Here is a 13,505-nt window from a genome sequence, read left to right as displayed (position 1 = left end):
TTACTTTTGGCTATACATGTACATTTACGCTTTATTCGGCTCGATTAACATTTTTGTGGGGGATTCGCTCTGGGAGCGGTGCTCGCGTGTGCGGGATTCTAGGGGTCTGCACAACGTCTACATTTGAGGTGTACAAAATAGGATCTGCCTTGCCATATCACAATTAAAATTTGTATACACAGATAGAGAAATGCCTGCTGCCGTACACAAGAGATCTTTTCCGGCTCACTTCATCGTCGGATCTGGGAAGGCATCGCGAGGCGGCTTAAAGCTCAACATCATAATGTGCCGCGCATATGACTTGGTGGCACGGAAAAGGGAGTCAGTGCCATGGAGGCGATCCAGAACGCCCAGCACACCGAAACAGTTATTGAATCTGTAGGGCAGGAAGGATAACATAATATTAAATCAACCCATTCAAAATAGATGTTTGTTAATTACTTCAGGTGGTGAAAGTCGTGTGCCTCGGGACTGGGAAAGAACGGCAGGTGGTAGCCGGAGTGGGCGTTCAGCGTGGACAGGATGGCCAGGGCGAACCACAGCCACGCGGTGGCCACATGGCTGCCCATCAGAAAGACGCCGAGGAAGGGCGGCAGAAGGTTGCTGAAGATGTGCTCAATGGGATGGCAATAGATGGCCGTCACCGAGATGGGGGCCGTCCATTCGTGATGCTGCTTGTGTATGTACTTGTAGATGTGTTTGTGGTGCAGCAGGCGGTGTGAGTAGTAAAATCCCAACTCCTCCATCAGGATGCACACCGTCAGCTCGAAGCAGACCCAGTGAAATGTGGGCAGGTCGCGAATGTCGCTCAGTCCGCGGATCTCCATTAGCCTGTAGCTGGCGTACGCCAGGGGTATGCCCACGAATATTTGGTTGCACACCACGCACCAGATCACCTATAATGGTCAGTCATGAGGTCAATTATATCTCGATTTCTTGAACTTTTAATTCCAAACCTTTAGCAATCGTCGCACTTCCACGGGCTCGTTGGTTCCCGGCTGGATCTTGTATTTGCGCAGACAGGCGGGCCGGTTGGTCAGGTCCATGAATGTGTACAGTGTGCCCACGGTCCAGTAAACGATCATCGTAAAAATAGTAGTGCCAAAGACCCACAACACCATGGGCTCGTCGCCTGGAAAATATAGTTATATGTTTAAATATCCATTAGTAAACGCCAAGGGTACCAAAAAGATAGTTATATCCGTAACTCGTAGATTTAAAGGGTATATTGTTTTCGTCGGAAAGTATGTAAGCTACGTTTTCTAAATTAATTGAAAGATATGCTATTTATGTGCACAGGGCATTTCACTAATTTCACTAAAAATTATTTTTCTTCAGAACTACGGCACCGAATGCTATAAAAATCGAACATAATAGAACTTAAATTTTTACATTGAATAAGTTGCGATGGAATGGATGGATGTTTGGAAAAAAATTCTATATACCTATATTAACACAGAAATTTTTACCGGCACTGCAAATAGGAATTAAACGGCTTAAGATAAGTCATGGATGCTATAAAAATAAGATGGTAAATAAACCCATAAAGATAATTGGCTTTAAATCTTAATGCAATAAAGGGTGCGAATTGTAAATTGTAAATGATATAAGGAAAATAAAATAAAATGAGCCTATGAACCCTGTTTTTAGAATCCGACTTTGAGCTTCATCAATATTAGTTAAGCGAAGTTCATTGTGAAGAGCCCAGAACATTGAGCCCATTGTGCAACGCATAAATATTTGTTCTGGCTAAAAAAAATTAACGTATAATTTTACAAAATATCTATTCCAGATTGGGGGCTATGTATTCTACACATTTGTTTGACGAAGAATTCAAATCGAATGAGTAACGCGGCGATTCATTTTGCCTAATTGGCAGCACTTTTCCATGCGTTTGTATCTGTATATTTTGCAAGTGTCTCTTTGTATCTGTATCTTTGTGTCTGTGCGTTGGAATTAGTAAACAAAACAGTTGATGTTGACATTTTGTTGCTGCCAGTGGTCGAGAATTGCAATTTGCACAATATCACACAAGCACAAAGAGAGGAGCAAAGTTTAGTTTTGTATGGCCCCCGGTCCCCTCAGCATTTACCTGTTAATTTCGTTAATTTCTCCATTCTTTTCCTCCTGTTTTTGGAATTACTTACCGAACGAATCGATGAATTTGTCCCACTGCGACTGCCAGAAATCGCCGGAGGCTCCCCAAAAGCTCTGCAGATGCCTGGCATAGATATAAGAAACCTCTATGAATTTATCCTCCATGGCGTGCAACCCCTGTGTGTTCTGATTCTACTACAATTGGCTTTCTCCCGATTCTTCGCTCTCTTCCCTCGCTTTCTCTGCGCACTTAGTCTTCGCTGCTGAGCGTCGCAAAATCAACTGGCCATTCCGATCTCTGGATCGTGTGGAAAAGCGCAGCTCGCAGAATCAAAACTAAGCTCAATTCCAGGCTCTCTCCAAAAATGGGAGAAAGACAGAGAGAGAGAAAGAGTAGAAAGAAAGTCTTCCTACGTGCACCAAAGTTTGGAATACTCTTTCTAGGTAATTTCTCCCCCAGAAATCTATCCTTTATCTATGGAATTTTGATCAAATTTGTTATGATAGATTTAAAACTTATAGGGGATGTTACAAAAATATCTTTGGGCAAAATGCTGGGAAACTTATGTTGATGCTTACGTACATCTTCCCGAAATATTTCTGACACCCCCGATGATACAGAATTCTTTTAGTTTTAAAACAGTTTGGATTTAACGAACCTTTAAGTAGAACTGACTAGCTATCATAAATGCAACTTTTATATGTGTACGTTTTCTATGGCGGAAAAAGTAACAAATCTATGGAATATAGGCATCCTCATTAAGGGACAAGAAACAACAATTTATCAATTACCTAGTTAAAGGTACACTAATAAAAATGGAATAGTAACAATAAATATCTGCATATTGAATTAAAAAATGTCATATTTAATATTTAAATATATTTAAATCTAGGTAGAAAATATAAGTTATAATATTACCAAATTTACTTTAAATATTTTGCGTCATTAAAAAAAATTTCATATCAAATACAAATTTTTAAATCTTAAATAAACTATAATTGTTAAAATATTTTATTTAGTGCCTTAAAGCACACGTTAATGAAAATCAATACCTAGGTGAGGTAAAGGGTAATAGAAAGGTCTGAAAAGCCTTACTGAACAAAAGTACCTGGGTATGCATCTAGGTACTTCCCAACACTAAATGTATCCCAAATATGTTGAATTTACAAAGTTCTTGCTCGTATTTTGGCAAAAATCTAATATATATTTTGTCCTATTCTCTTCACTAAATTATCTGTAATTAAACTTTTAATAAAGATTTTAAAGAAATATACCTAAAAAGTTGTATTAAGAAAAAACCTACAATGAGTTGGCTGTTATCTCTATACCATCTGAGCTAAAAATCTGGGTGAAAAGTTGAATGCCCCAAAAACGGAGTCCCAAGGAATCCGAATATTTACCAGGTGAGCACGTTGCGGAACAGAATGAAGGCGGCCAGGGCGCAGGTGATGATGAAGATGACACTGTGCAGTGAGGATAGCCAGACGTCGGCGGTGCGGGTGTCGTCCCAGTGTTGCAAAGGTGAACATGAGGATGAGGACTGATCCTTGGCCTGCTGCAGAGGAGGACATGGCGGGGATTAGTCAGCGGGGGCAGGAAAAATCAGGCTTACATCATTGAGATTGAGGTAGACCGGTGGCAGTCCCACCTTCTCCTTGAGGATTCCACCGCCCGATGAGGAGGATGAGGAGTTGTGGCCACCGTTTCCGGGCTGCACGGTCACCGAAATCGGTGAGGAGCCGGACAGGGAGGAGGAGGAGGAAGCGGACGAGGAGCCCGAACTATTTGGCGGTCTTCCGTGCAAAGGATTCGACATGTTTTCGGCTGTTCCTCACTTGCTCCGCAACTATTTTTCTTACTTTCCTTCAAAACTTTCCCAGTTGTTGCTCGCTCGCTCTCTCTCGCTCTCGTTACAGTTTTTCCTTTTGTTGTGGCTTTTCCGTTGTCCTTGACATTTAACGCATTTCGATTTTTCTATTTGCCAGCTCTGGCGGCACAAGTGCTTGGGATTTAAATCAACCGCTTGAAACGTCCATATACTACACATAAATTGGATAAATTATTATCGTTTTTTGTTAACTCTGCGACTAGAACTGAAGACAAACGTTTATTTTTGAATCTCACTCTGTTACAAAAATATTTGTGTTTGTAAGTACGGTCATACTATACTGGTCAACTGAACCAATTGATATCGATTTATTTCAAAGTTTACCTAGAGACTTGTTAACCCCTCACGAGTCACGACAATATATCGAATATGTGTGTTCGATAACGCTATCGATAGCACTTACGCAATATCCTGTTTTCATCGTCACATTTTTTTTACATTGTGAATGTCAAATCACAAAGCCTAATAGGTCGTATCCAGGCCCCAAAATACATGAATCCTGAAAATATACAGGCAAAGAAAGAAAATCTCCTCAAATTAAATAGCGAAATGGCCACAGGAAAAGCTGCGGCTGAACAAGCTGAACGATCTGGAAAATGCAACTAAATTACCAAACTAATTATTGACTTTGTAGGAAAAGTGTTCGAATAATAGTTTTTTAAAACTTGTACTTTTCCGATCCGAAAATGATAGAAATTCTTAGATTATATAAGAAAGTTCTGGAGTTATACTTAGATTTTGCCTACTCAAATAATAGTTATTTTCTGATTTTTTTTACGATTTTCTTATATAAAAGCCAAAACATATTTGTTATTTTACCATTTTCAATGTGATAATTTACAAAATGAATTGAAGATAAATTCTTCAAATTTAATATATTATAGTCGACGGAAAATGCAATCATTTGGCTGATATACACACATAGTGTGAACATGTGTTTCATAGTCGCATAATAAATGCCCCCAACAATTTAGTGTGATAACCGCGTGATGAATACCCCCAACTATGTAGTGCAAGCACATAAACAAACCGATAAGAACAACACGAGAAGAAGAAGAAGGGCAGTAAAAATATCGAAGGGAAGGATGTGTCTGTGTTTACCAGTGCGTTCGTGTCGGTGTGTCAAGATGCTCGTGAGTGTGAAGCAAGTGCAGTTAGAAAGTTAGAGAGCTAACTGTAAATTACCCCCACCTTTTTTGAGATGGCCCAGAAAAAACCTATTGCGCAAACCTGAAAACGCATCGAAAAACGCTGCCTCTCAGACAAAAACTCGTTTATTCGTACTCGCGGCACTCGTCCGCTGCTCTGAGCTCCTCCTCTGACCCTCCTTTACGCACGTAATTCGTCTGAAATGGAGGAGTCTACTCCGAGCAATCCGGCTGCAGTTGCGTCACGTGGCCGCGGACGTGGTCGACCGCCGAAAATAGCTACCCCCACCGCCACCCCACCCCCTAATCAACCGCCCATGGAGGCACATGCCTCTCCCACTCCGCCAGAGGATGCTGATGGTGGCCTGAACGAGTGTCGGCGCAGTTCGCGCAAGAAGATAATCAAGTTCGACGTACGCGATTTGCTCAACAAGAACCGCAAGGCGCACAAGATCCAAATTGAGGCACGCATCGACTCGAATCCCAGCCTGAGCTCATCGGGGCCAACTGGAGCATCCACATCCACATCCGCCGCAGCTGGAGCAGCAGCTTCATCCTCATCAACCCCAGGGTCCGTGAGCCGTTTGTTCTCCATGTTCGAGAGCAGCCAGCAGTCGCTGCCTCCACCACCGCCACCACCCGCCATGGAGATCTTCGCCAAACCTAGGCCCACCCAGAGCTTGATTGTGGCCCAAGTGATTAGCGAACCGGCCACTGGCAATCCCGTCCAGACGCTGGCCAGCCTGCCAGTGGTGGCCGCCCGCAAGCGGGGACGTCCCCGAAAGAGCCAGCCAGCAGTTGCGCCCACTCCAACGGCCATCGGGCCCAGCTGCTCCGACTCGGACACCAATTCCACCACCAGCACGATCACTTCCACCTCGAGCAGCAGTGGCGACAGCGGCGAGGCATCTGGCCTTCCCAAACGTAAGCCCAAGTCCAAGCTGCGTGTCTCCCTCAAGCGCTTGAATCTGTCCCGCAGGCAAGAGTCCTCCGATTCCGGTAACTCACCATCGTCTTCGTCGCCGGAGGTGGAGCCGCCTGCACTGCAGGATGAGAATGCATTGGACGAGCAGCCCGAGCAGGAGCAGAAGCTGTCCCGAATGGTCATCGCGGAGGAACACTCCGATTCCGACTCGCAGATCATATTCATCGAAATCGAAACCGAAAGTCCCAAAGCGCAGGAGAAGCAGGACGAGGAATCTCCGGAGCCACGCGCTCTGGTCGACATAGACATCGAGGTGGCCAAGGAGGGTCCAACTCCCGATCCAGAACAAGATCTTGACGAGATTATGGTAGAGGTGATCAGTGGTTCGCCCAGCCTTTGGTCGGCCGATGACGAAGCCGAGGAGGAGGAGGATCGGGCAGCAGAGAGAACCACTCCACCGCAAGGCGAAGCGGAGTCAACCTCTCCAGCTCCTCGGCGCAGCAGGCGATCCGCGCAGGCACGGGGCAACAGCCGGCAGGGGAAAACTCTCGAGGAGACATTCGCCGAAATAGCCGCCGAGAGCAGCAAGCAGATCTTGGAAGCGGAGGAGTCACAGGACCAAGATGAGCAGCATGTCCTGATAGATCTAATCGAGGACAGTCTTAGTCAGCCGGAGCCTTTGGTTTCCCAGTCCAAAATAATTGAGCAGATGGAGGTGGTGGATGTCGTAGACGAGGCCGAATCGTTGCAGGAGAAGGAAGTAATGCCCAAGAAGCAGGAATTTGTCATTGAAGTCGTTTTAGAGACACCAGAGGCTAAGCCAGTCGAGCCAGAGGCACAGAAGGTTATTCCAGAATCTGATATGATCGCTCCAAAGTTGAAAGAAGCCGTCCCAGAACCTGAAGAGAAAACTGAAGTTGTACCAAAGGTAGAATTGGCTATGAAAACGGCTTCGACGTCGAAATTACTCACCAAAGGTGCACCAAAATCAGAATTGGGCTCCAAAGCTGTTCCAAAGGCAGTAGGGATTACTGAAACACCGTCAGCGCCCGCCGTAGATGAACAGCCCGTAGAGAAACTGGGTAAAAAATCAATTGCAGAAACGACACCACCTACAGTACTTGTCTTAGCGGAGAATAAACCGACTAAAGAAGTGGAGAAAGAGTCGGAGCCAAAAGCTGAAGCTCATCCAAAGCAAGCGGGAAAAGGTACACCCGAACCCGAAAGCTCTGAGCGTTCGAAATCAATGGAAGCTATTCCAGAGTCTATACTGGTTCCGCAAACCGAAGTCGACACCAAGGTGTCTCAAGTGGCAATCCCGGAACATAACACTGAAAACGAAGAAATTCGAGGAGTACCAGACGTTCAGTCGTCACTGCCAACAATAAAAAAGTCGAAAGATGAGATGGAGAAGTCTGAGTCCCCTACTGAAATTTCTGTATTGAAGACTGAGTCAGCTAAGGAAGATAATATATCTGCGGTTTCAGCAGAAGCGAAAACCAGGAGTGGTTCGGGAGGGCCAAAATCCCCGCCAGCAATTAGGGGAAGTAAACAGGAACAGGAGCAGAAGAAATCCGCTGTGACAGGAAAGAAGCAAGCCAAACTCGAACTGGAGCAGAAGAAAACAGCTATGCAAGAGAAAAAGGAGCGCAAGAAATCTCTCACAGAAACCACTACTAAAAAGGAGAAAGCAGCTGAGAAGTCGTTATCGGTATCATTAGAAGCCCCAGCTAAATCCTCACTAGCAGCTGTAGCTAAAAGAGAGGCAGAAGCTAGGAATTCTTCACCCATGGAGCTGGAAAAATCCTCCTCAGAAGTTTTGCTTAAAGATAAGGATTCTGAGAAATCCCCTTCACAAATTACTATTGAAAAGCAAAAAGACGCAGTAAAATCCTTAACATTAGCTGCATTCGAGAAGGAAGCGGATGTAGAAAAATCGTTACCAGAAATAAATCCTGCTAAACAAAAAGAGGCTACCAAATGCCAAAAAGAAGCCGCTACCAAGAAGGAACTTGAAAAGGACAAATCAGCATTAAATGTTAGTTCATCAGCGACGGAGGAACTGGATAATTCCACAACCGATGTAACTCCTGGGAATGAAGGCATCAAAGTCCCACCTGAAGTTGCTCCCTTGGAGAAGGGGACAACAAAGCCAATACCAGAATCTCTACCACCAGAGATCTCGAAATCCACAACAGACCACACTACAACCACCGAATCAGCAGTTTCAGCTACAGAGGCGCCTAAAGAGGAACAGGCAGCAAAAAAACTGCTCACCGAGCACTTCGCACCATCATCCAGCAAATCAAAGGAGAAGTTCTCTCCAGGCTTCGTTGAATGCGATGCCATGTTCAAGGCAATGGACAAGGCCAATGCCCAGATGCGTCTTGATGAGAAAAGCAAGAAAAAACAGAAGAAAGTACCACCCAAGGTAGACTCACCCGTTCCCAATGCCTCTACGCCGGCCCTTGGCCAAAAGAAGTCACTGGGAGGCAAGGCCAGTTCACGACGGAACACCATATATGAAGTTTCACCCAAGCAGGACAGGAATAGCTCTCCGAGCTCTGACTCAACCCAAGTGATCACGCCGGTTGGCAAGATGAAGCGATCGAAGGCCAAAAAGAAGCTGAGTGCGAGGCGCAGCACGATCTGTGAGGAAGCTAAAGATCTCAGATCGGGCAGCCCACCTATGGAAGAACTGGCCGCCAGTTCGCCTGTTTCCACCTCATCGGATTCATCTTCAAAACGAAACCGACCCAAGACAGCCTCCCCTGAGCTGGGCAGTGGCGCTAAGTTGGATCTGCGCCGAAATACCATCTGCGAGGATCGTCAAGCTGAGACAGCCACTCCTGTTCCGCTGACCAAGCGTCGCTTCTCGATGCATCCCAAGGCATCCGCGAATCCTTTGCATGACACCCTTCTTCGATTATCTGGCAAAAAGAGGGGCAAAAAGGCAGGCAAGGAATCGATGAGTCGCCAGAACTCATTGGACTCCAGTTCCAGTACTTCTCAGGGAGCCCCGAAAAAGAAAACACAAAAAGCCGCAGACTCTCTACATGCCGCTCTTATAGAGACCGAGTCGTCCGAGTCCACATCTTCGGGTAGCAAGATGCGACGCTGGGATGTCCAAGCTTCGCCGGAACTGGAGGCTCCCAATCCCCTCAGAGATATTGCCAAATTTATCGAAGACGGAGTGAATCTTCTCAAGCGCGATTACAAAGCTGAGGAAGATCAACGGGAGGAGGGACAGGAGGACGTCAAACGAGATCCGGATCCCGAGGAGGATGAGTTTGCGCAACGAGTGGCTAATATAGAGACCCCGGCCACAACACCTTCTCCTTCACCGACGCAATCCAACCCAGAGGATCCCGCCTCCAACACCAACCTTCCTCAGGAAAGTAGCAGTGGAGGTGTGCGTCGCTCCCACCGTATAAAACAGAAGCCGCAGGGTCCCCGGGCTAGCCAGGGAAGAGGCGTGGCCAGCATGGCATTGGCACCTATCAGCATGGACGAGCAGCTGGCTGAGCTGGCAAATATCGAGGCTATAAACGAGCAGTTTCTGCGCAGCGAGGGGCTTAACACCTTCCAGCCGTTGAGGGAGAACTACTACCGATGCGCTCGACAGGTGGGTAAAAATACGATACACCATCGGAACCAATAGTAGCAATACATTTAATATATAAAAAACCATTCCCAGGTAAGCCAGGAAAATGCGGAGATGCAATGCGACTGTTTTCTTACTGGGGACGAGGAGGCTCAGGGTCATCTGAGCTGCGGTGCCGGATGCATCAACCGGATGCTGATGATCGAGTGTGGCCCACTGTGCACCAATGGTCAGCGGTGCACGAACAAGCGCTTCCAGCAGCACCAGTGCTGGCCATGTCGCGTATTCCGCACGGAGAAGAAGGGATGCGGCATCACGGCAGAACTGCAAATCCCTCCAGGCGAATTCATTATGGAGTATGTGGGAGAGGTAATCGATAGTGAGGAGTTTGAGCGAAGACAGCATCTGTACTCGAAGGATCGCAAGCGTCACTACTATTTCATGGCCCTGCGAGGAGAGGCCATTATTGACGCCACCTCCAAGGGAAACATTTCACGGTACATTAACCACAGCTGTGACCCGAATGCAGAGACCCAAAAGTGGACGGTAAACGGAGAGCTGCGAATTGGCTTCTTTAGCGTAAAGCCGATTCAAGCTGGTGAGGAGATCACATTCGATTACCAGTATCAGAGATACGGCAGAGATGCACAGCGTTGCTACTGCGAGGCAACCAACTGTAGAGGTTGGATAGGAGGCGAGCCAGATTCCGATGAGGGAGAGCAACTGGATGTGAGCAGCGACAGCGAGGTCGACATGGAGGATGAGGAGCTGGAGCCCGAGCCAGGAGCGGAGGAGGAGCAGGGCCAGCCACGGAAGATTGCCAAGGCAAAGGCCAAGTCCAAGGTCAAGGTAAAGTTACCCTCGGCCACCAATCGCAAGCGAAAGGAACAGCAGCCCAAGCCCAAGGATCGGGAATACAAAGCCGGCCGCTGGCTAAAACCCACTGCTGGCGGTTCTTCAGGGTCGGGAGAGAAGGGGTCAAGGAAGCCAAAGGTCAGCAAATTCCATGCAATGCTCGAGGATCCCGATGTCCTGGAGGAACTATCACTGCTCAGTCGCAGTGGTCTAAAGAACCAGCTCGACACGCTCCGATTTTCACGTTGCATGGTTCGCGCCAAGCTGCTCCAGACCCGTCTCCAACTTCTTGGTGTGCTCACCCGTGGGGAATTACCCTGCCGTCGGCTATTCTTGGACTATCACGGCTTGAGATTGCTACATGCCTGGATAAGCGAGAACGGCAACGATAACCAGTTGCGAATGGCTTTGCTAGACACCCTTGAATCGCTACCCATTCCAAATCGCACCATGCTGAAAGACAGTCGCGTATACCAGAGTGTCGAACTGTGGAGCAGCAGTCTGGAGCAGCGGCAGCCTTCGTTGGAAGATGGAGACCAAGCCCAGACGCAAGCCGCCCTCCGCAAACGAATGGTGGCCTTGCTCGAGAAATGGCAGGCTCTGCCTGAGATCTTCCGCATCCCCAAGCGCGAGCGAATCGAGCAGATGAAGGAGCATGAACGGGAGGCGGATCGCCAGCAAAAGCACGTCCATGCAAGCACCGCCCTGGAGGATCAACGGGAGCGGGAGAGCAGCAACGATCGCTTCCGGCAGGATCGCTTCCGCCGGGACACAACCAGCAGCCGAATTGGCAAACCCATACGCATGAGTGGAAACAATACGATTTGCACGATCACCACTCAACCGAAGGGCAGTAATGGATCCTCGGACAGTATGGCCAGGAACGACAGTCGCCGAAGGCCAGACACTGGGTTCTCAACTGAGCCAAGACGTACGCTGTCCAAGGAGCAGAGGCGTAGTCTGTTCGAGAGAAAGGTAAGTACAGAAAAGTGGGCATGGTATGATCCATAATTTATTTTGATTTCTAGGTGGCCCTAGATGAGGCTGAGAAGCGTGTTTGCAGCGAGGATTGGCGGGAGCATGAGCTGCGCTGCGAGTTTTTTGGTGCGGATCTGAACACAGATCCCAAGCAGCTGCCCTACTATCAGAACGCTGACACTGGTGAGTGGTTCAACAACGAGGATATGCCTGTGCCAACACCGCAGCGCACAGAGCTCCTGTCACAGGCACTGCTCTCCCCCGAAATGGACAGTGGACAGGCGGCTCCTCCTGCCGTTGAGTACAAACTGCCAGCTGGAGTGGATCCCCTGCCGCCCGCCTGGCACTGGCGGATGACAAGTGACGGCGATATCTACTACTACAATCTGCGCGAACGAATATCGCAATGGGAGCCACCCAGTCCGGAACAGCGTCTCCAGACCCTGGTGGAGGAGGATTCCACGCAGCAACCGCTGCATGAGCTTCAGATCGATCCCGCGCTCCTGGCCACCGAGTTGATCCAGGTCGACATGGATTACGTGGGCTCACTCAGTTCCAAATCCCTGGCCCAATACGTCGAGGCCAAGGTACGGGAGCGCCGCGAGCTGCGTCGCAGTCGCCTGGTCTCCATTCGTGTGATTAGTCCAAGAAGAGATGAGGACCGTCTGTACAACCAGCTAGAATCTCGAAAGTACAAAGAGAATAAGGAGAAGATCCGCCGACGCAAGGAGTTCTTCCGCCGACGCAAGATTGACGTCCCTACCACTGCCACAGACTCCATTGCGAATTCCTCGGCCGATTCAAAAGATGCTTCCGCCAGCAATTCCTTGCCGATCCAGGCCTATTTGTACTCATCGGACGAGGACCCAGCCGAAGCTCTAGCTGCGGATCAGCCCGTCGCAGATGGGGCTGTGGCGCAGGTGGAGGAGCTGGATTCACTTAATTTGGCGCCAAGCACCAGTCATGCCGCTCTGGCGGCCCTCAGCAAGTCAGCCGGTCAGGCGGCACAGACGAGCGGAGCAGGCAGCAAGCGCAAGCTACCAATGCCACCGAATGTCAAGAAACATCGTCAGGAACACCGGAGCAAGAAAGGCAAAAGGTGGGTCTGCTTTTGGTCCGAGCCACTTGAGTATATTCTAATGTTTGTTGTATTAGCACTCACAGTCTTTTGACCACCATAAGTGGACGCGAGGCCCACGAGAAATTCCGTTTCGAAATTAGCGGGCACGTGGCCGATTTTCTACGTCCCTATCGCAAGGAGAGCTGCCAACTTGGCAGGATCACTAGCGACGAGGATTACAAGTTCTTGATTAAGAGGGTGAGTTTTGAAATGCCGTTCCGTGCTATATTTACGTATACCTAACGATTTCCCTTCTGCAGCTAAGCCACCATATTACCACCAAGGAATTAAAGTATTGCGACGTGACCGGGAACCCCTTATCCTGTACGGAATCCGTCAAGCACAAATCCTACGACTTTATTAACCAGTACATGCGGAAGAAGGGCCGCGTCTACCGAAAACCCGCAGAAAGCACTATATTTTAGCACACCAACTCCAATAACCACAGGCAATAGAATTCCGTTCTACTGCACCAGAACCCGAACCAAATCCCACATGGAACTTAAACTACAATTTTAATTTAAGTGTACACATTAGTTAAGAATTTACACACTTAGTAGGCGATCTACCTCTCGAAGTGGGTAGCGCCTATATTGAGTTTAACTAGAACATCTTAGAAAGAGATAGACAATTATTACATAAACGGAAGTCTACAAAATATTATAACAGCTGGGGCTTATAATAATTGCGAATAAATGGTAAAATATAATAAATGTAAATCAGTTTCTATGCTATTTTCAAGCTAACGGAAAATAAAGTAAAATATTACAGTAAATAAAATTGAATGTTTCGATTAATTTACAATTAAAGATAATGGGCCGTCCCTATATCAGCTAAATGAACAGTCCTGTAAATAAATGTATTTTTTTGTTAAAAATGCTGTTATTAA

General features: G+C 47.5%; 3 protein-coding genes across 5 annotated transcripts in view; 1 reads left to right on the top strand and 2 right to left on the bottom strand.

Annotated features, from left to right (window-relative positions):
• The window catches only part of up (Troponin T, skeletal muscle), a 324,715-nt gene that overhangs the window by 82,980 nt on the left and 228,230 nt on the right, over nucleotides 1–13,505 (bottom strand). The window lies entirely within an intron of this gene.
• On the bottom strand, nucleotides 5–4,225 carry LOC108004707 (fatty acid hydroxylase domain-containing protein 2). 2 transcript variants are annotated; one of them, XM_017067722.4, is made up of 6 exons: nucleotides 3,711–4,225; nucleotides 3,499–3,650; nucleotides 2,148–2,221; nucleotides 957–1,132; nucleotides 442–896; nucleotides 5–376 (listed from the first exon to the last, which is right to left on the bottom strand). In XM_017067722.4, exons 1-6 carry the CDS (start codon nucleotides 3,912–3,914, stop codon nucleotides 226–228), a joined length of 1,212 nt encoding a protein of 403 aa, XP_016923211.1. In that variant the 5' UTR covers nucleotides 3,915–4,225; the 3' UTR covers nucleotides 5–225. The 2 variants fall into 2 exon arrangements, with proteins under 2 accessions (XP_016923211.1, XP_016923210.1); XM_017067721.4 differs by having other exon boundaries at nucleotides 3,499–3,653; nucleotides 3,711–4,223.
• Set2 (SET domain containing 2) lies at nucleotides 5,076–13,335 on the top strand. The gene is made up of 5 exons (XM_017067666.4): nucleotides 5,076–9,684; nucleotides 9,757–11,493; nucleotides 11,547–12,595; nucleotides 12,652–12,814; nucleotides 12,877–13,335. Exons 1-5 carry the CDS (start codon nucleotides 5,338–5,340, stop codon nucleotides 13,039–13,041), a joined length of 7,461 nt encoding a protein of 2,486 aa, XP_016923155.2. The 5' UTR covers nucleotides 5,076–5,337; the 3' UTR covers nucleotides 13,042–13,335.

The sequence above is a fragment of the Drosophila suzukii genome, chromosome X (genome assembly GCF_043229965.1).
Source record: "Drosophila suzukii chromosome X, CBGP_Dsuzu_IsoJpt1.0, whole genome shotgun sequence".
Classification (NCBI taxonomy): domain Eukaryota; kingdom Metazoa; phylum Arthropoda; class Insecta; order Diptera; family Drosophilidae; genus Drosophila; species Drosophila suzukii.
Note: the sequence above shows the minus strand (reverse complement) of the source record. Positions and strands in the feature narration are given on the sequence as shown.